At 47.7% G+C, this 18,380-nt stretch overlaps 1 protein-coding gene across 1 annotated transcript in view; it reads right to left on the bottom strand.

The window, feature by feature from the left end:
- Positions 1-930: 930 nt before the first annotated feature.
- ITGB5 (integrin subunit beta 5) overlaps positions 931-18,380 on the bottom strand; it is a 61,127-nt gene continuing 43,677 nt past the window's right edge. Inside the window, exons 11-15 of the mRNA XM_065841162.2 lie at positions 7,926-8,148; positions 7,162-7,265; positions 3,456-3,572; positions 2,120-2,286; positions 931-1,520 (exon numbers count right to left, since the gene is read on the bottom strand). Of these exons, the coding sequence (XP_065697234.1) occupies positions 1,425-1,520; positions 2,120-2,286; positions 3,456-3,572; positions 7,162-7,265; positions 7,926-8,148 (707 nt within the window). The 3' untranslated portion in view covers positions 931-1,424. The remainder of the gene's footprint in view (positions 1,521-2,119; positions 2,287-3,455; positions 3,573-7,161; positions 7,266-7,925; positions 8,149-18,380) is intronic.

Genomic DNA, 18,380 nt, shown 5'->3' with positions numbered 1-18,380 from the left:
TCTTGAAGGAGAGCTGTTTATACTGAGCAAGTACAAGCTTCTGTTTCTAGAGGCAAAACCAAATAAAGAATAAATAAATCCGGAAGGATGGGCCCATGGCCCTTTTCCAGTGAGAAGAGCAAGTCAAAACAATGAGCACAATTTGTTTTTGCTTTTCCTTGGCAAACTTCCTTCAGCTGACTATTGCGTGATCTGTTCAGGGCAAAGTGACAAGTAAAAAAGGTTGGAAAAAAAAAAAACACAACACAACAATAAACCAGGCAGTAGCAACTGCTCCAGTTTCTCTCTTCTGTGGGTGACTGTGTGGGTTTAAACCCTGTGTGGGTTTAAAGCTGCAGCTGTCACCCAGGGTAACCCAGACGCCAGCTCCAGAGGAAAACAGATGAGGCTGGGAGAACAGTTTGAGGGGCAAAAAAAACAACAAAACCAAAGCAAAATGTATGCTGTGAAGCAACAACACTGAGTTTTATCCAGCCCTCAGGGCTCCCCTGCTTTTCCAGCTGGGCTCCACTGCACCCCGCAGCTCTTGTCCTCTGGTAAAACATCAGAGGTTTGGGTGAGCTGCTGTGTGCTCCCAGCTGCCCTCCTGCAGGCACTCATGCCAGATACCTACCTGCACACCCCAAGAAAAAGATGTTTCATTTAGTTTCCTCAGCCTAAACTCCCATTTCTCTCGGTCTGTTTAACACTGCTGGCAAGGAGCAAGAGCTCCTTGTGGCACCCCCCACCCTGGGTCAACACTAGGGTATTAAATCAACATACCTTCCGCGGCAGTCACTGCAGCTCCAGCTCCTATTTTTATAGCCATGCTTTTACCGATAAGGCTCTATTAATAAATCAATCAGGCAGCACCACTTGCGCTTGCAGGCACAAGATCCTGTTCAGTCTGTCGGGGGGGGAGCTCAGCAAGGAAACAATTTACTCTCAGCATCATATATGCACAATAGTTTTATTTTTTTATATAAAAAAAAATCCTAAAGACTGCAGAACTCTTGTATCCTAATTTCTTACACAAATGCTTCCAACACCCTCTTTTTTTTTTTTAAGCTAATTCCCCCCTAACAACTTGTGATGGCGTGGGTTCCCCTGATTTTTGACCTAGGCCCCCTTTCTAACGGGATATGTCTAAAGCTGCAATATGGCACTTAGTTGACTTAGTTGGCAGGTTTAATACATCCAGAAAGCTGGTGTATGGAGTCACAAAAGGCTTGGTGTCCATTGGCAGAGGCGGGGAGCCTGCCTTCGTGTCCGTGCCTCCAGAACAAACCAGACTTTTCTCCTTACTGTGCAAATAACAGGCTTTGGTCATCAACCAGTCCTGTTGTGAGGGATTCTCCCCCCTGAAGAGGATCCCGTCTTCAAGTGGGGAAGCAGCACATACAGTCAAGCAATTGTCCACAGCAGTCCCAGGCACCAAGACCCCATCAGTCAACTGTACCGTTGTAAGACTTGTTGAGCTTGTTGAATGTGAACTCTACGTTATGCGTGGAAATAGGCTTTCGGTAGAGAGGATTAGATGCCTTTGGAGAAAAGAGCAGACAAAAATAATGAAGGTGAGTAACAAAACCCATGTCATGGCAAAAATGTGTATTATTCCCCCCTTCCTGTGACAAGTAATTGGGTGATAGCAATGCATTAGAATCATAGAATAGTTTGGGTTGGAAGGGACCTTCAAAGCTCATCCAGTCCAACCCCCTGCAACAAGCAGGGACATGTTCACCCACATCAGGTTGCTCAGAGACCCGTCCAGCCTGGCCTGGGATGTCTCCAGGGATGGGGCATCGACCACCTCTCTGGGCAACCTGAGCCAGTGTTTCACCACCCTCATTATAAAAAAATTTCTTCCTCATGTCCAGCCTGAATCTCTTCTCCTTCAGTTTAAAACCATTACCCCTTGTCCTGTTGTAACATGCCCTGCTAAAAGGTCTGTACCCGTCCTTCTTATAGGCCCCTTTTAAGTACTGAAAGCCACAATAAGGTCTCCCCGAAGCCTTCTCTTCTCCAGCCTGAACAACCCCAACTTTCCTCATAGGAGAGGTTTTGACTGAAATGTGCATTCATCTCCAAAAGCAGTAAACCCCCTACCCATATTCCAGCTGCACCCCCACCCAGGGCTCACCATTTCATATCGGGCCCGAGAACGTTCGCTCTGGAATCGGTCGAACTCCCGCCTGTCGTGGATGGTGACGAGCAGCTTCCAGAGCCCCAGCAGGATGATGCCAATCAGCACCACACTGCCAATCACTGCCAGCACGATGGTCACGGCGCTGGGGGCTGAGCTGCATGCTTGTAACAAGGAGGAGAACGTAATTAGTTCTGGTGCAAGTGTGTCCCGGATCAGGATACTGGGATGTAATGACCTTGACCACAGCCACTGAGCAGGTGACCTCAGGGCAATGCTAGCAGCAGTGAGTAAATTAAAGAAAAAGCAACAGTCCTCTCTGAAACCAAAGGGATTTTTAAAAATAAAATTGCTGACTAGAGGCAGGTCAAAGGCACAGGTCCCGTAGACATCACTTGGGGCCAGGATGCATCACCACGCTTTGAGCCTCAAGCTGTGCTGCAGTGCTACTGTCCAAGAGTGATGCCTGGTTTTAATGCTGGCTGACCATGTGGGATACAGAGGGTTAAGGTGCCTGTGGCAAAAGCCAGATCAGCTTCTGGCCCACATGGACGCAGGTGATCACTAGGCACTTTACATAAGTACATTAACTGTCAGCTAATCAACTGGTCTTTCAATTAAGTACCAAGCTGCTGCACAAATAAAATGAAATGTGCAGTCTCTCAGTCTTTCCCATACTGGCCTGTGCCTCAGAGGACCAGAGCAGATCGCGAGAAGCTAATGCTGGGTGCTCGCCAGCTCATCCTGCAGGACCACGTGGGGTTTTCTTTGAGAAACTGCATTGCACGTGATTAAAATAACACTGGGAAGCACAGCTGTCTGCAGCAGCCCCGGGAGGGAAGCAGGGACACACAGCCCTTATGCTGCTCAGCCCAGAGCGAGCTCTGCGGAAATGCAGAAATCCATAGGTGCTCTGGGGCTTTCCTAACATCCCGACTTAACCAGCAGCAGGACCATATCTCCCCTTCTGTTTTATTTTTCTCCCAATGGCTATATCTCCAAACCAGTAAATGGCACGTTTTTTGCCATGTAAATAGGCTGGGTTTAATTTCAGCATCCCAAGCTGCCAAAAAGCCGTTCAGCTGCTTGCTAGCAATGCTGGCAGCTCAGATGCGCGTTTCACTATTTTACTGAGTTTTCCTATTTTACTGAGTTGCGAGTATTTGGAGGTGGGTTTCAGCACTGTAAAACACTTTATCTTTTTAAATCATCTCAGTTCATCTGCTCATGAGTGCCTTTGTGCAGGCAGTGAAATCAGCCAGGCTCCCCAGCAGCCCATCAGCTCCCCCAAGGCAGCCTGTGCTATCAAAAGGAAACCCAAGGGAGGGCTAACCTGGCTCTTTGAGGACGGTGAGGTTGGATTTCCCACTAGCAAGCTCTGAGTAGGTGAACTTCATGACGCAGTTGTTCACCGGGTAGGCGCAGAGGATTGCGTTCTGGTCATCTGTTTCTGGAACAAGATGCAGAGTTGCAGACTTTTGTATCCTAAGTTCTTACACAAATGCTTCCAACACCCTCTTCTTTTTAAGCTACTTCCTCCCTAACAACTTCTGATGGTGTGGGCTCCCCTGATTTTGACCTAGTCCCCCTTTTCAACAGGATATGTCTAAAGTTGCAATATGGCACTTGGTTGGCTTAGTTGGCAGGTTTAATATTAGGAATTAGCACAATCCTCCTCTGCAAGTTCAACAAGGCTTCCCACGGGAGCAGAGGAACAGGGAGCAAGCCTGGAAAGCAGCACAGATTGATCACAATTCATGCAAATTGTAACTGAGCAGCATCCAGACTTACTGCATGAGAAAATGTGGCACTCAGCAAATGTTACATGTCAAACATGACAGAACTCACACATACACATGCCCTTCCTTCGCACAAGTCGGCTTTGGCAATAAATGCCATTTTCTTTTTAATTTGCTACATTTCTTGAAGGGTGGAAGCTGAAGAGAAAGTGAGGGGCAGAGATTCAGCCTGCAAGGACACAACCAGGGCCATCAGCAGCAGCAGCCCATGGCCAGCTCAAGCTCCAGCTGTGCTGAACAGCTCCAGCTCCGGAAGCTGTTGAGAAGTTTGTTTTTAAAGGGTGAGATAGAAGGAAAATGGGAAGAGGAGAAGAGAGGGAGGGGGAAGGGAGGAGCTGGCTGGAGGAGAGGATGCAGAGATGAGGGACAAGCAAGATATGTGACTTCTTGATTCCCATGGCCATATGGACACAGTTTGGTTGCCTGTTTAATACATCACAGCACCAGGCAGAGCCTGTAGCTGCTCTGGTTGCTATAAGGTGCTTCCTGAGGAATGCTGCTTCACAGTAGCCATTACAAAGGTTTCGCAAAGCTGTCACCTGAGGTTTGCAGCTCTAGCTGCAGGGGAGATTTCAGCAGAGCTATCACCCTGCATGGCCACAGCTTTGTGGGGTGTCCCCACTGCAGGGACAGTGACAGGAGGGAGATGGGGCAACATCTCTGGCCACGCCAGGCAGCTCTGCAAGAGCCTGTCTGTCACACTGAAAAATGATCGCATTAATCAGGACTACTACTCCAGCCCTTTATCTCTCTCCTGTCTGTTTGTCTTCCCTTCCAATGCCTTTGACCTGCTTTCAGCTGAAAGATTAATTCCCTCCATTTCAACAGCTCTGAGCCCAGATGCAGCTGCCCCTCTGGTGAGTCCTGGTGGGGCTTCTGGTGTGGACAAACCTCAGCTGTTCCTACCTCAGGACAGCAGAACCTGCTCTACCTACACAGTGTTATCAAAGGTAGGGATGGAGAAGTGCTGATTGTTACAAAGCAAAGTACTAATTAGATTAATATAGATAAAACTTTAATGTTTCGTGACTAATGCCCTTCTGAGTTGAACAGCAAATCTCAGTTCCTCCAGGCCCAGTTGCTTTCAATCCCATATTTGCACCATTATTCTGCTAAAAGAGGCTGTGATTGAAGTCTTGATAGTGATGATCTCTATTGGTCTTCACTAGGTTTCAGAGATCACAGATCCACAGACAGACATGTGATGGCCCCGTGGAGCTTTCAGGTCCACTAATGTGTGCTGTTGGCAGGTTCAGCTCAGCACTGGACCTGTCACACTCCTCTCATGTGGAAAGCTTCTTTCTGGAACCATCAGGAATGGAAATGTAATGTTACAGAAGTGTAGGTGACCCTGCAGAATCCAATGCAAGTCATATAAGCCTCCCAAAAGGCATCGTTGTAGCTCATCAGCCCAGTGATAGATGCCTCTGCTCTACTAAACTCTGAAGTGCTGGCTGCTTCACACCCAGAGCCAAAAGGCATGTGTGTTCATTGCAATTTGATATTTAAGAAGGTCCCATCCTCCACTGCCAGAACAATGCAGACCTATGTTTTCTGTGACAAATATCAGTGTTCACCTCTCAGCAGGGACTTTCGACATGTGCTACATAACTCAAAACCACTTGAACACAAGGATTTGGCTGAGTTTGCCTGTAAATAAGTCATAGTCCACAAGCACTTTCTCTAGGAACATTTTGCTTTACCTCTTCCCCCAGCAGCCCAGATCCCCAAGCTGCAGAGTGCCCAGACCTACCAAGAACTCAGAACCACTCACAATCTGACTGCCATAGTTGAACAGAAGAATAAGGGTAATTCCCCAAAATGTCTTTAAACAGAAATTTGGCTGTGTTTTTCTCTCAAAGCCATGCAGGGGGTTGGCAAACCACAGCCCAGCCTCACCTCCCAGGGTGCAGTCAGCACAAAAGATGGCTTTGGCATGGTGCAACACCCAGGCAGGAGGGCTGAGCTTTAAACCCCAGTGTTTTTTGACTTCCAAGAAACACAGGCTGACCAGGCATCAAGAAGGAGCTTTCAGTGGTTTGCAAGGGCCTTGCAACCTCTTGCAGTGTGCTGGTTCAGGTGCACACCCCACTAAGCTGCAGGGAGGATGGAGGGAACAAGAGCAAGTCTCCCAGAGGCAAATATGAGAAACCCCGCTGGTCATAATTTAAAAGCTAGACACTGGATGTGAGAAGAGTCACTGGGAAAAACATTGCCTGCAGGCAGCAGAGGAGAAGGGGAGAGAAAGGACAAGCCAGGTAGAGCACTTCTACCTCTATAAACTATGGGAAGAGGAGGAAATGTCAGATGTGGACAGTTATTTATCTCTGTGTGATCTCCATCCCTCCCTCTAAGGGGTATTGCTAAGGCTGGGGTCAGGACTGTGCTTAAATCTGTCACAGTTTGGGTCCCCTCTACTCCCCCAAATAGCAACTAGTGACTCCCAGAATGGAGCTTGAAAAGAAGGGAGAGAAAGTCATCTGCTGAGTGAAACTCATGCGGAGTGACCTCTAGAAGAGGACATAAAGGGGAGGAGACGACCAGTCCATTCCACAAAAGCAGAACTCATCTTCCCCAAAACAGATTTGCTTTCTCTTACAAGCTCATTTCATCCAAGATAAATTTGCAGAACATTAGAGAATGCCTTTTTTTGGGTGATACTTTGTCCTTTTGCACTCTCTCATGGCTCATCTGACCTCATCCTACCGTCTTTGCTCCTTGCACTGGCAGTAGTGGTCCTCACAAATCTTGATTTTAAGATATTATTTAAAATCAAAGGCTTTTTTACTTCATTACAGATTACAGCCCAGATGGAGGGTCACACATACCCCATATGCACATATGTATACTACATACAGACATACATTTATAAATACTAGGTTTTCTCTGAGGCTTTCTTTACAAATATGTAAGTGATAGAACAAGAGGAAATGGTCTCAAGTTGCATCAGGGGAGGTTTAGATTGGGTATTAGGAAAAAATTCTTCACAGAAAAGGTTGTCAGGCATTGGAACAGGCTGCCCAGGGCAGTGGTGGAGTCACCATTCCTGGAGGTGTTTAAAAGGCGTTCAAACGAGGTTCTTAGGGACACGGTTTAGTGCTAGAGTTAGGTTATAGTTGGACTTGATGATCCTGAGGGTCTCTTCAAACTAAAACAATTCTATGATTCTATGGTTGGGTTTAAGAGTGACACCACAGTCATTGGCTCCCATCATCTGTAGTCCTGCTGCTGCCTACTTACCGAGAACATCCACTGTGGTGATGATCTCATCCTTGCAGTGCTTTTGGCAGGTTTGGTTATCAGCCAGTCTTCCTGAGTTAAACAGCTTGCATTCAATGCAGTCCCTGCAGAAAGACACACGGAGGGGAAGATAAAGTACCCATCAGAAACTGTATGAATATATAGATGCCTCCCTCAAAAAGGGACTCCCTGGTTGTTGGCTCAGATGGTGCACATCTACAGCAGAAGAAAAAAGAAACTTCAGGGCCATGCATCTCCATCTCAAGGAGGGATTTATTCTGGGGGTGGATGGGGATTGTTTGCCAATCAGCTACTGCAAAATTCATCCTGCCTGAGCCCAAGGCAGACAGCTTTGCTGCTCTGTGCCAGACTGAGGCTGATGTCCAAGGCACTTCCATCGCTGCAAGGCAGACAGTCGTCCTCATCCTCCCCTGCTCTACAGCTCACCGCTCTCTGAGCCCGGACATGTGCAGCTCAGAGTGCAGCAAAACTAGGGTTGCCAGTCTCTCCTGCAGAGCAGGACAGCACTGGAAATGAACAGGGACATCATCCTCCCTGAGGACCTGGGCAGCAACTATTGTTGCTTCTACCTGGGATACTCCTGGGTTGCTTAGCGTGGGCTCTGAGTAGCTGCAGGCTTGCCTGGGGCTAATCACCCCTGTTTAACAAAGAAGGGGTAATTCCTTAGCTGAAAAACCTCCCAGAAACCAAAGAGCTCCCCTTCTCACCAGAAAGAAATCCCTCTTGAATGCCTCTGTGGGTACCTTTTAGTGCTACAGACGCCTGGGCAGGTGGGACATTTCTCACACGTCTCTCCAAAAGCCCCTGGCTCGGTGCACTGACACTTCCCACAGACGCAGGTGCCCCTGCCGCTGCACATCTGCCCGTCACTGGAAACACAGCTGTCCGTCTCAGTGGAGCAGTTGCAGTTGTCCCCGATGTAGCCGGCGTGGCACTTGCATTCCCCGCAGTGACACTCTCCATGGCCTGAAGGTGAGAGCAGGGTGACACATCAGCAGCCCAACAGGAAAAGCTACCAGAGAGACTTCACTTGGCAGAGTGACAAACAGATGGCAGTAGGAAACACCTAGATATCAAATTATTATCTGTATTTAGCGGCAAAAAAATACCTACTCGCAGCTCCTTCATCTTCCCTTTACAGCCGCTCAAGACAAATGGGCACCTCCCCCTTCCTAGGTGGGACCAGGTGAACAGGACAGGGGCACACACTGCCCTTGGGAGGTTCAAGCACTAATGGTGACCATGGGGGAGAACAGGGCAGCTACCTTAAAAACCTTAAAACACATTAAAAACAATTAAATCGACAAGCACTGTATCCTGCATCCAAACAAGACCTCTGTGTCCCAGCCAGGACCATGAAGGTTGCTGGGACCAGCTGAGCCTCCCCCAGGATGTAGCCCAGGGCAGCTCACAGCAGACACAGATGAAGGAACCCATCCAGTAAGGTCACTTCTCTCCTGAAGCATCCTCTTGCAGTCAGGGGGTTTAGCGATGGGTTGAGAAAAATCAATGGGCTTCAAAGCTTTCAGGGTCAGTAAGTGGAGTGGCTGGCTGCCAAGCATCTAGTTTCAGAAAGGCACCCATCAGCCCACTGGAAATACTGCTCAAATTCCTCCTTGGTCGGTCCCTAGGAGAAGGGATGCCTTTGAAGGCATAGTTTATAGAGCTGAAGGGTTTGTATACAAGGATCATCAGCAACCTAATTACAGCCCAGCTTTCCCACTGGAAACAGCCTCAAGCACCTCAGACAAGATAAATTATATACACACTCCTTTCATCAGCACAAAAACCGCTGATCTCCCTGTGTCTCCCATCACTCCAAAATTACCAGACAGGCTGTGGATTGCCAAGTTATATATCCCTTGCCAGAAGTCATGGGAGTACCTTCTGTTTTACTAGGCATTTCATATGTCCCAGTTGCCCTCCTACAGCCTCTTTTGCACTCCCACCGTTTGCTTTGGATCCAGCCTGCGAACTCAAACATTACAAGACAGAGCACGTTATGTTTACAAGATCTCCAGAGGTGACCTCCTTCCCTGCCTACATCTGATGGAGAGTAAAAAATCCGTCGCTCTGTTTGCCTTCACAATGACAGCCTTGCCTTTTCCGCAGACACATCCCTACAGGTAGGTTTGGTTTGCTTCTTCCCTACAAAGCTCCAGTTTTGATCCCGTGGACATGGCTACATCCACAACCACTGCTGCACAGCTGTAGAGCAAGGACCCCCCTGTCCCCTCTGCTTCACAAGCAAACCAAAGAAGGTGTCTGGGTTTTATTCACAATTAATTCAGGCGATATGGGTCTTGCACATAGCAAGTTTGGTGCCTCCATGGCAATGCATGTGTACAAATTAGCTATAAATCATAGTTTTCAAGGAATTCAAGGAAGCTGGCATTGGGAATCTGTGTATATGGTATTTAGTAAATGTGCTCATGCTTAAATTCGAGCTGTGAGGGCTAAGAGAAGCAAGCCAATTGCATTCACACCACCCATGGCCCCAACCTGGGTGGGAACCACCCCCGGGCAGAGCAGCAGCGCCACTGCACCATCAGCCTGAGCCTGGTCCCTCTTGGACACCACAGAGCCAAGCACATGATGCAAATCCGTTGAGAATCCCTGCAAGTGTTATTGCTCATTAAATGGTTGAGTTTTTAAAGCCACCAGAGCCAGGTCATCATGTCCCTTGCAGCTCCTGGCAGGCTGGGGATGGAGCCCGGAACAACTGCCCTGGGGAAGGGAAACAGCTATATTCAAAAAAATGCATCTTATTAAACCATTGTGATTGGAAAATCTTAAACCCAGCATCTTAAAAAAAAAAAAAAAAAAAAAAAGTTGTGCTTATTGAAAAGGAAGAAGAAAAAGCCTTCTATATGAGGGTGACTAGGTGTGGGGTATGAGCTTGAAATTTAAAAACATGTTGAAATGTGTTTTCTGCCTCAGCTACACTGGCTCAATATGCAAGTCACTGGCTGAAGCTCATCATGGGGAATGTGCCAAGCGTGGGAATTTCCCTGTTGACCTTTAACAGCAAAGATGTTACAACCTTCACTGCCTGCATCAAGAGTGACCACTCCTGTAAGCACCATGAGCTCCACTTCTAGTGTTCTCTATTCATCTCCCACACAGCCTCAAGACTGGAGAAATGTGGGTGGGTGACTGGGATATTTTTATTTTCTCAGTGAGTTTTTCAGTGACAGTTACCCAGAGCTGAGGCTTGTAGCATGCAGGGTGCTACCTGGTACTCATATTTCAACGCAAAAATCATAGAATTGTAGAACAGTTTGGGTTGGAAGAGACCTTCAAAGTTCATCCAGTCCAAACCCCTGCAGTGAGCAGGGACATCTTCAACTAGATCAGGTTGTCCAGAGCCCCATCCAACCTGGCCTGGGATGTCCCCAGTGGTGGGGCATCTACCACTTACTTCCCTGGGCAATCTGTGCCAGTGTCACCACTCTCAATAGTAAAAAATTCCTTCCTTATCTCTAATTGGAATCTACTCCCCTTTAGTGTAAAACCATTACGGTCACACGCAGTGCAGATGTGGTTAAGCAGTCTCTGTGGTAAGTAAGATGATGCCTGCGGGAAGCCTTCCACCCCTATGCCAACGATGATAGTTTCACTTCTCTGTTTCATTTACGAGATGAAAACGTGTCCTTGAGGAGGATGTGTTTCAAGACACCTCTGTACCAGTCACCAGCAGAAATCTCCTGGTGCAGGACATTACCCTGGTTTTTAACCCTCTTGAACTCTTTGAGTTTGCATGTTTTCTGTTAAAGCTGGCTTGTGAAGCCAAAAGACATTAATTATGTTCTCCAAACATAATAAGAGATGTTTTCTTCTGTTCCCATCCTTGAAATGAGATGAGCTTAGACATTTAAAAGATCCAGATCTAATTGGGAAATGAAATGCTCCCTCTGAATTTGATAACATACTTTCCAGCCAGCTCTCGATCATTGAGGGGGCTAACACAAAACACACGTCAGGGAGGCTGCAGAAACATGCAGGGAGGGTGCAAGCAGAGGAAAGCTATGATTCTGAGGGGATAGAGCAGTCCCCAGACTAAGTTTGCGCTAGTCTGGGCTCTGGCAGGGTGGGAGGAACCACTGCTTGAAGGCAGCCTCTTCCCAAGGAAGCCACCAAGGTAGATGCAGCCTGCAGCCCAGCTGGTCACTTCATCTCTCTCCTTACTCCAAAACACATCTCCCATCCCACTGCCATGCCCCGGCTGCGCTGCACTTCACGCTGTCACTCAGGCAGCTTTTGGCAGGACATCCAGCTGTCCTTGTTTCACCCCATCCGCCTCTGCCTCTCCCCTGCAGGGTGACAGCCGCAGAGCAAATCCCCTCTGCCCTCGCCCCAGCACTGTGCAAGCCCACCTGGCAGTGCAATTGCCAGCACTGTGCACCACGGCTGCAGACCCCAACCGGCCGCTCCTCTGCAGCCTGCCAGGCTTTGGCCCAGCACTGCCCTTGTTGCCAGCAAGCAGGAATTGGAATAGCAGCTTCTGGCAGAAACCTCCAGCCTCTGACCCTGATTTCGTCCCCCACGGTGGCTGAGCACTCGGTGGGGCAGCCCATCTGCCCTCTGCAATACCAGAGCTTGCCTTTAAGGAATTGCACTGACCACTGCTACACAAAGAGGTCTGAAATTCAATGCACTAAAAGCTCTGTCACTAGGTCTTTTACAGAAAGTGTTTTTTCCCAAAGGCCCCTACTTCTGCAGACCACAAAATACCAGCTTTCTTTTGAGAGAAATAAAAAAAATTATCCCAGCTGTTATGAAGGGGGAGAAAGGGTTTGAAAACAAACCACTCCAACACTCCTTGTTTTCCCCACCTTCTGGAATATTAAATTGATGTGCCTACTATACAAGAAAAAAATAATGCTCATGATTCTTAAGCCATTTTTTGGTTTCTGAGCACTCAGGAGGGGAAAAGTCGTGCTGCGTTTTGTTCCCATTAAATCAAGCCAACTTACTTTTGTGCCTTCATGCTCACATCCAGGCTTTGGGTCAGGACCTTCAAAATGCTCTGTGCTTTTGTAATTTTTGGTTACTTAAACAACTAGTTCAAAAAAAACCCACAAAAACACCACAAGAAAACCAGTTAAGAATATGGTAAGAAATTTCCAGATTCCCCGTTGCCAGTTAAAAATATGGTAAGAAATTTCCAGATTCCCCATTGCCATCCATCCCTTTAAAGAGCCCTGGCCACTGTGCTCGTCACCCGGAGAGCCCTGATACAGAAGCCAAGTGTTGTTTGTACTCCTGAGGGGCAAAGGCACCAAAAGCATCTGCTATGAGAGAAGAAAAAAATCAAACCCTACCAACACGGGGCACTGCTTGAGCATCGTTGTTGTACAAGACCAGCCAGTCTCCCAGCGAAAGCACCCGAAATCTGCAGGAGAGGCTCTGGTAACAGCACATTTTGAGTGGGAGGAGGAAGGGCAGCGGAAGAGGCTTTGAACACTTGGAAAACATAGACCTTTCCATTTAGGAAAGGGCTATGGTAAGACACAGTGCCTGCTTAGGCAAATAAATCATCCACTTCCCCACTAATCCCTTTCCATGACTCAAAGCAGCCGGCGCTGCACATCAAGAGGCCAGGCCAGGCGAGGCAGCCGGCCCGCGGCACAGCTCGGGTTCACAGCCAGATGGTCGGCACTGGTAGGAAATCAGGGAGAGCTCAGGGAATCTCAAATGCTGAGGATGGGCTTAGGATCCGTTTCCCAGGTCACACCGGTCTGGCAGGGAAAACAAGAGCAGCAAGCTGGCAGGAGCATCCTCAGCTCTTGAAGCCTAAGGAGCATAACGAGCTCCTTGTGAAAGTTACTATTACTATATAAACTAAGACAGATAGACATCAAGGGTCCAGAGTTTCTGAAATGCATCCACCAACTGCCTCCATTCACATCAGAAGAGAGCTCACCCATGCTTATTTATCCACAGCACAATATCAAAACAACAAAACAAACACTAAGAGGCTAGTACTAAGTAAATAGTGCATTTTTGTACATTACTTATACCAGACACCACAGATGTGTGCATCTTCCCATTGCATTCATGTCATGGAGAAACCCCAAAAGTTATTTTAGGCAGGCAACAAGCATCAAACAGACTTTATTTTATCTAGCCAGAACAGTTTAGCCAAGAAACCAATTAGAAATGTTTTTTTTCCAAATTATTTAGCACTCTGACAACACTAAAACACAAGTTTGGATACACTAAGAGGCTAGTAATAAGTAAATAGTGCTTTTTTGTATGTTAATGATACCAGGCACCATGCATCTGTGTGTCTTCCCATTGCATTCATTTCAACGCGTATTTATGTCTTGAAGCATACAGGTTTGGCCAAGAATCAGCAAGGCTTTAAATAAGCCTTTATTTCAATCCTAGCACTGGTTGAGCTCACCAATCATCAAAAATGGCATCAGAGATGAAGACTAATTAATGAAGGCAAAGGTGAAGGAATAAATACATGCTCGAGCTGCTAATTCAGCCTTGGGTACCGCCAGCTCCACATTGCTACCAGCATCCACCATTTCTCAGCACTGCCACTACCAAAAAAAAAGAAAACCACACCAAACTCAGCCTCCAAATTTCTCACTCACTTGGAAACTTCTGGGTTAAATGAGAACCGGGCAGGGAAAACAGGGCTTTGGAAACTGCTGTCTCATGAAGGCAGCTGAAAGCACTCAGGGGCAGGCGGATTTCCTGCAGCAGCTCTGGCCAGACTTTCCTCATTTTCCATCTCTTTGCTACAGAAGGGAAGCTGAAATGCAATCACAAGATATGGCTGATGATCCACCAGAAAGCCAAAATGGGTAGCGAGGAGTCATTTCCTGAAGGAGATATAAAGCCGCATTTCTTAAAATAAAGCCTTCCTTTTTTTTTTTGTTTTTAAATTAAGCTCAGCACTCCACAAATCTCTCAGCTTTTGCTTACGTTAGTGCCTGAGCCGAGCCTGCCACACGTGGCCTTTTGGATGGAGAACCAGAGTTGGGAATTAGAGCTTTCAGGTCCTGCTGCTGACTCTGCTACTGATGCAGGGAGTGATACGGGGTGAGGGCGGCTGCCAGACCCCCCCAGAGGCACAGCACTTCATCCTGAAAGGGGACAATTCGGGTGGGTGTGATGGTTCCCTTCGAGCTATGGGTCCAAATACCATCCTACCAAACTGGGCACATGCTCATTCTTGGCTCCATCATCCCGTGAGCACCTGATGTGGAACACACTGCCAAAACTGCTAATAATTCTTAATATTCCTTCAGCCAGACAGGAAAGTGTCTTTGGGGGTTGGAATCCTCTGTTTTTCCCCCTCCTATATTTCCTCGAAATTCTCTAAGTCAAAAGGGCTCTGTGACACTGTTCTTTTCCATCGACTTCCATCCATTCACATGTAGGTGTTTATTTGGTCTCCCATGGGACGCCCCAGTGCCTCTCCCACCACAGCACTCCTCTCTCCAGACAGCTCTCCCTGAGACCTACTCAAAAATCCCCCTCAGTGCAGCTCCCCACATTTGTTTCCTTTCTCCCCTTAAAACCTGACAAAGAAAATTGCTTGACGAAGAGAAGGTTCCACTTGGCTCTCCCAACCCTGCCCAGATACCACCAACACCCATGGGTCCAGAACCACAAGCTTCTCCCCCACTTACGTACTTCTTGGTCCATCTCTTAGCCCAAGTCTACTTATACAACTCTACATCTAGTCTTCAGTTTTTGTCACCATGAAGGCTCTGGGAGATTTAGAAAGATGAGGGGACATATGGTGACCATCCATTAGATGAAATACAACCCTCCCACCTACACATGGTGCCTCCAGAAGGGATGAGTGTCGTCTCCCTCCTCTGGTGCCCAAGCAGGCTCCTACTACATCCTACCACCAAAAAACTTCCAGATTTGTTCTTAAAATAAAACTTGGCTCCAAAACAAAGCTGCACAATCCCAAATGTCTGCGCTTCAGGGCCAAATTCTATGGTTCAGGCTCATCCTTCAAATGAAAAGCAGGATAATTTCCACTCTGCTGAAGCCCAAGCAGGCTGAATGTCCTTTCAGCTGGACCTCATTAAGAGGAGTGGGCTCTGGAGCACAGAGGCATCTTTCCTCTGCAAAATCCAGTGCCCTGGGAGCCTTGCCCAGTTCTGTGTTTGGATGCAAACACATAATCTGGTGCAAGTTCACCAAAGGTCCATGGTTTTGGAACAAATCTCTCCCTTCCCAAAGAAGCTGGAAGAAGTCAGAACATCATTCAAAATAAGACAAAATAAAAGAGAAAAAACAAACCTACAGCCGGTGTTGCACTTCCCTTTCAGGTCAGTTGTTTAAATTCAGCTTTTTTAAGCCAATCTGAGCAAAATTCATGAGTTGTCAGTGTATGTCAAAAAGAAATGCTGAGATCCAGAATTTCACTCACCTGCTGGTCTGAGGCTTTCAGGTGCCTCTACATCCCAAATACAGCATTCATTTCCAAATGTTTATTTCTGCTAATCACTATAATCCGAAGGACCAAACCCTAAACTCACTGGGACGCTGGCTGTAAAGGCAGAGCATTTAGGCGCAGCAGGACAGGGAGCTTGGGTACATCCATGCACCATCAGATGACACCTCTGGTTGCGACCAACACGCCGTGCTGCTTTAAGAGCAGACACCCACAGACAGAGCTCTGGCTCCCATTAAGATGTCCAAGACATCACTTCTTTATTCTTTAATTTTGCCCTGGCATTTGATGCCTCATTAGCATGCATTAATGCTTGCAAAAGGTCTGCTCAAAGACAAGGAGAAATCCCAGTTAAAAGAGGCAGGATCAGCAGCGCTCTATGAGGTTTGGTACTCCAAGGAGCTACTGCCAGATTTGGGGAGAGCTGCAAGACTTTGACAGCAACAAGGGCCCAGGCAGGGGGAGAGGAGGGGTAAAAAAAGGCAGCTTTGCCCTTTTGTGCCAGGAATGGAATCTCTGGTGAGACAATACTTGATCTGCTGGGGAAATAAAGTCCAACTCAATTGCTGTTTTGCTGCATACAACCAACACAGACCCTTGGTGTGAGCAAGGCAGTGCAGGCAGGGCATACCTGCTGCCAGAAACACAAAGGAAGATGAAGAATAAACACAGTATGGAGCAGAAACATAAATGGAAATATTATTTGTGTTCCCATGAGAAATCCATGCAAAGACCATAAAATATCTCAAGTTGGAAGGGCCCCATAAGGATGATAGAGTCCAGCTTCCAAATAATCAACAATATTTTATATACAATGACGTAATGGTAATGCCTTGTGGTGTAATACCTAATACTGCATTTCCTTACGGTGGAAGAAATCCAGAGGAGCATATACATCAAGCACAGAACATTCTAGCTAAGAACAATCCACCTGCACTGAAACGCAGCCACCACCAACCTGAACCACAGCTGTGCAGGGCGACATGGGAGGTCATTAGCAGAGCAATTAGAGGGGGGAGCTGGGCATTTTTACACACTGCAGCTATAAGCAGTGGCTGCACATGCTTTCTCAGGTCATAGCCAGAGAACGAGGGTCACCATGTGCCGTTTGCCCCAGCCCAATGGCCATTTGAGCCCCTTGAGATCTTCAGGCTTTTGAGCCGGTGTGGAGCAGGATGGGGAGGCACGCAGTCTCAGAGGAGAGTAGCACATGTCTCAGGATAAAATTGGAAAGAGAACAGAAACCAGGTTAAAAGGGAAAAAAACAAATTCTGAGGGGAAGCAGAAGAGAGAGATTGGGGAAGAGTGGAGATGATGCCCCAGGGGGAAGCGACAGGGAGGTTTCAGAAGCCTCCCATGGACTGGAGATGTGAGGAAACACATGCACTGTGGCACTACCATGCTCCTTCGAAAGGTCACTGAGGATTTGCATGCCAGAGAAATAGAGACTTCATGAAGATGAAATTTGGGAAGTAAACACCTCCCATCCAGCTCTCAGGCCCTCCCTGCACTGGTGCTATGAGCCACGGCTCCTGGGGGTGAGCACAACCAGAAACTCATGGGACACACTGCTGAATTTGATACCTAATGGACAGAAATACCACCTGGGAAGAGTGAAGGAGCTGTCAGGAGAGGCTGGCTGCACAGAGGCCAGCAAGGCAGTGTTAAGGACAGGTCCCTTCCAGGGCAGTGGTTCATGGGGTGCTTCTCTCAGTTTAGGGCTGCCAAGAGGAGGGAGGCTTGCACCAAGACAAAACCACTCTGCGTGACCCAGAAAGCCTGCATTGGCAGAGGATGTGTTTTAAACAAAAATCGTCCCTGGTTTCTCTGTTACAAAATAACATGTAGTCCACTGACACATGGTGACCAGGTATCAGTCATCAATGCAAGTGTCCCCATTTCTCTGTCTCACCACAGCCCTCTAAAATAATGGTAGTTGATGCTTGGGAACCACTCGCAAGAAAAATTCAAACACTGCTGAAGAGGGATTTGCTAGCTACTTGCACAGCTCCTGGGGACCCTCTCTCCACCCTTTCAAATTATCTGGGATCCAGGGGCTTGGTGTCCCTGCTTCCCACCGCGGAAGGTGCCACCCCGGTGTGGGGCAGGACTCAAGCGTGGGGCTGGCCACAGCAGGTAAGCATGTCCTCTACACTGCTCTGTGGTTTCTCATGCTCTTCACACTGTGTAAAGAGCTGAGAATTTCTCAATGACATTCCCTATTAAAGGCTGAGAGGTTTCGAGTGTTGCTCTCAGACGAAGCACAGCCAGACACGACCTTTTGAAAAGGCATAATGAGAAGCAGCCCAGGATGACCCCAGGGCTCGACCACTGGCTCCTGTTGCTGGAGTGAGACCTAAAAGCCAGCCTCTGAGCTGTGACAGTAGCAGCCGGCTCCTCCGCAGTTCTTCGCCGCCTGTGGAAATGTTTTCCAAATCACCACTTGAGCAACCACCCTCTGCATCACCAAAGTGTTGCAACGGCATGACAGCCCCCACACTCTGCAGGAGGTCAAGCAGGAATGCAGGAATATCAACAGCTGACATCAGAAAAGATCTGGTTTATACAAACACACTTCAGAAAAGAAAAGAAAAAAGAAAAAATAGGAGTTTCCCTGATTTGGGGCTCAGATATCGTGCAGACAAATGACATTGGACTCACAACCAAACAGCATCTGCAGGGAGCCTGTATGCGGGGGGCGAGAGTGGCATCAGGCTGAGCAGGATGAAGGTAAATTCAGTTGACTGCTCTTCCAGTTAATCCC

Source organism: Patagioenas fasciata, chromosome 7 (assembly GCF_037038585.1).
Source record: "Patagioenas fasciata isolate bPatFas1 chromosome 7, bPatFas1.hap1, whole genome shotgun sequence".
NCBI classification, from domain to species: Eukaryota; Metazoa; Chordata; class Aves; order Columbiformes; family Columbidae; genus Patagioenas; species Patagioenas fasciata.
Note: the sequence above shows the minus strand (reverse complement) of the source record. Positions and strands in the feature narration are given on the sequence as shown.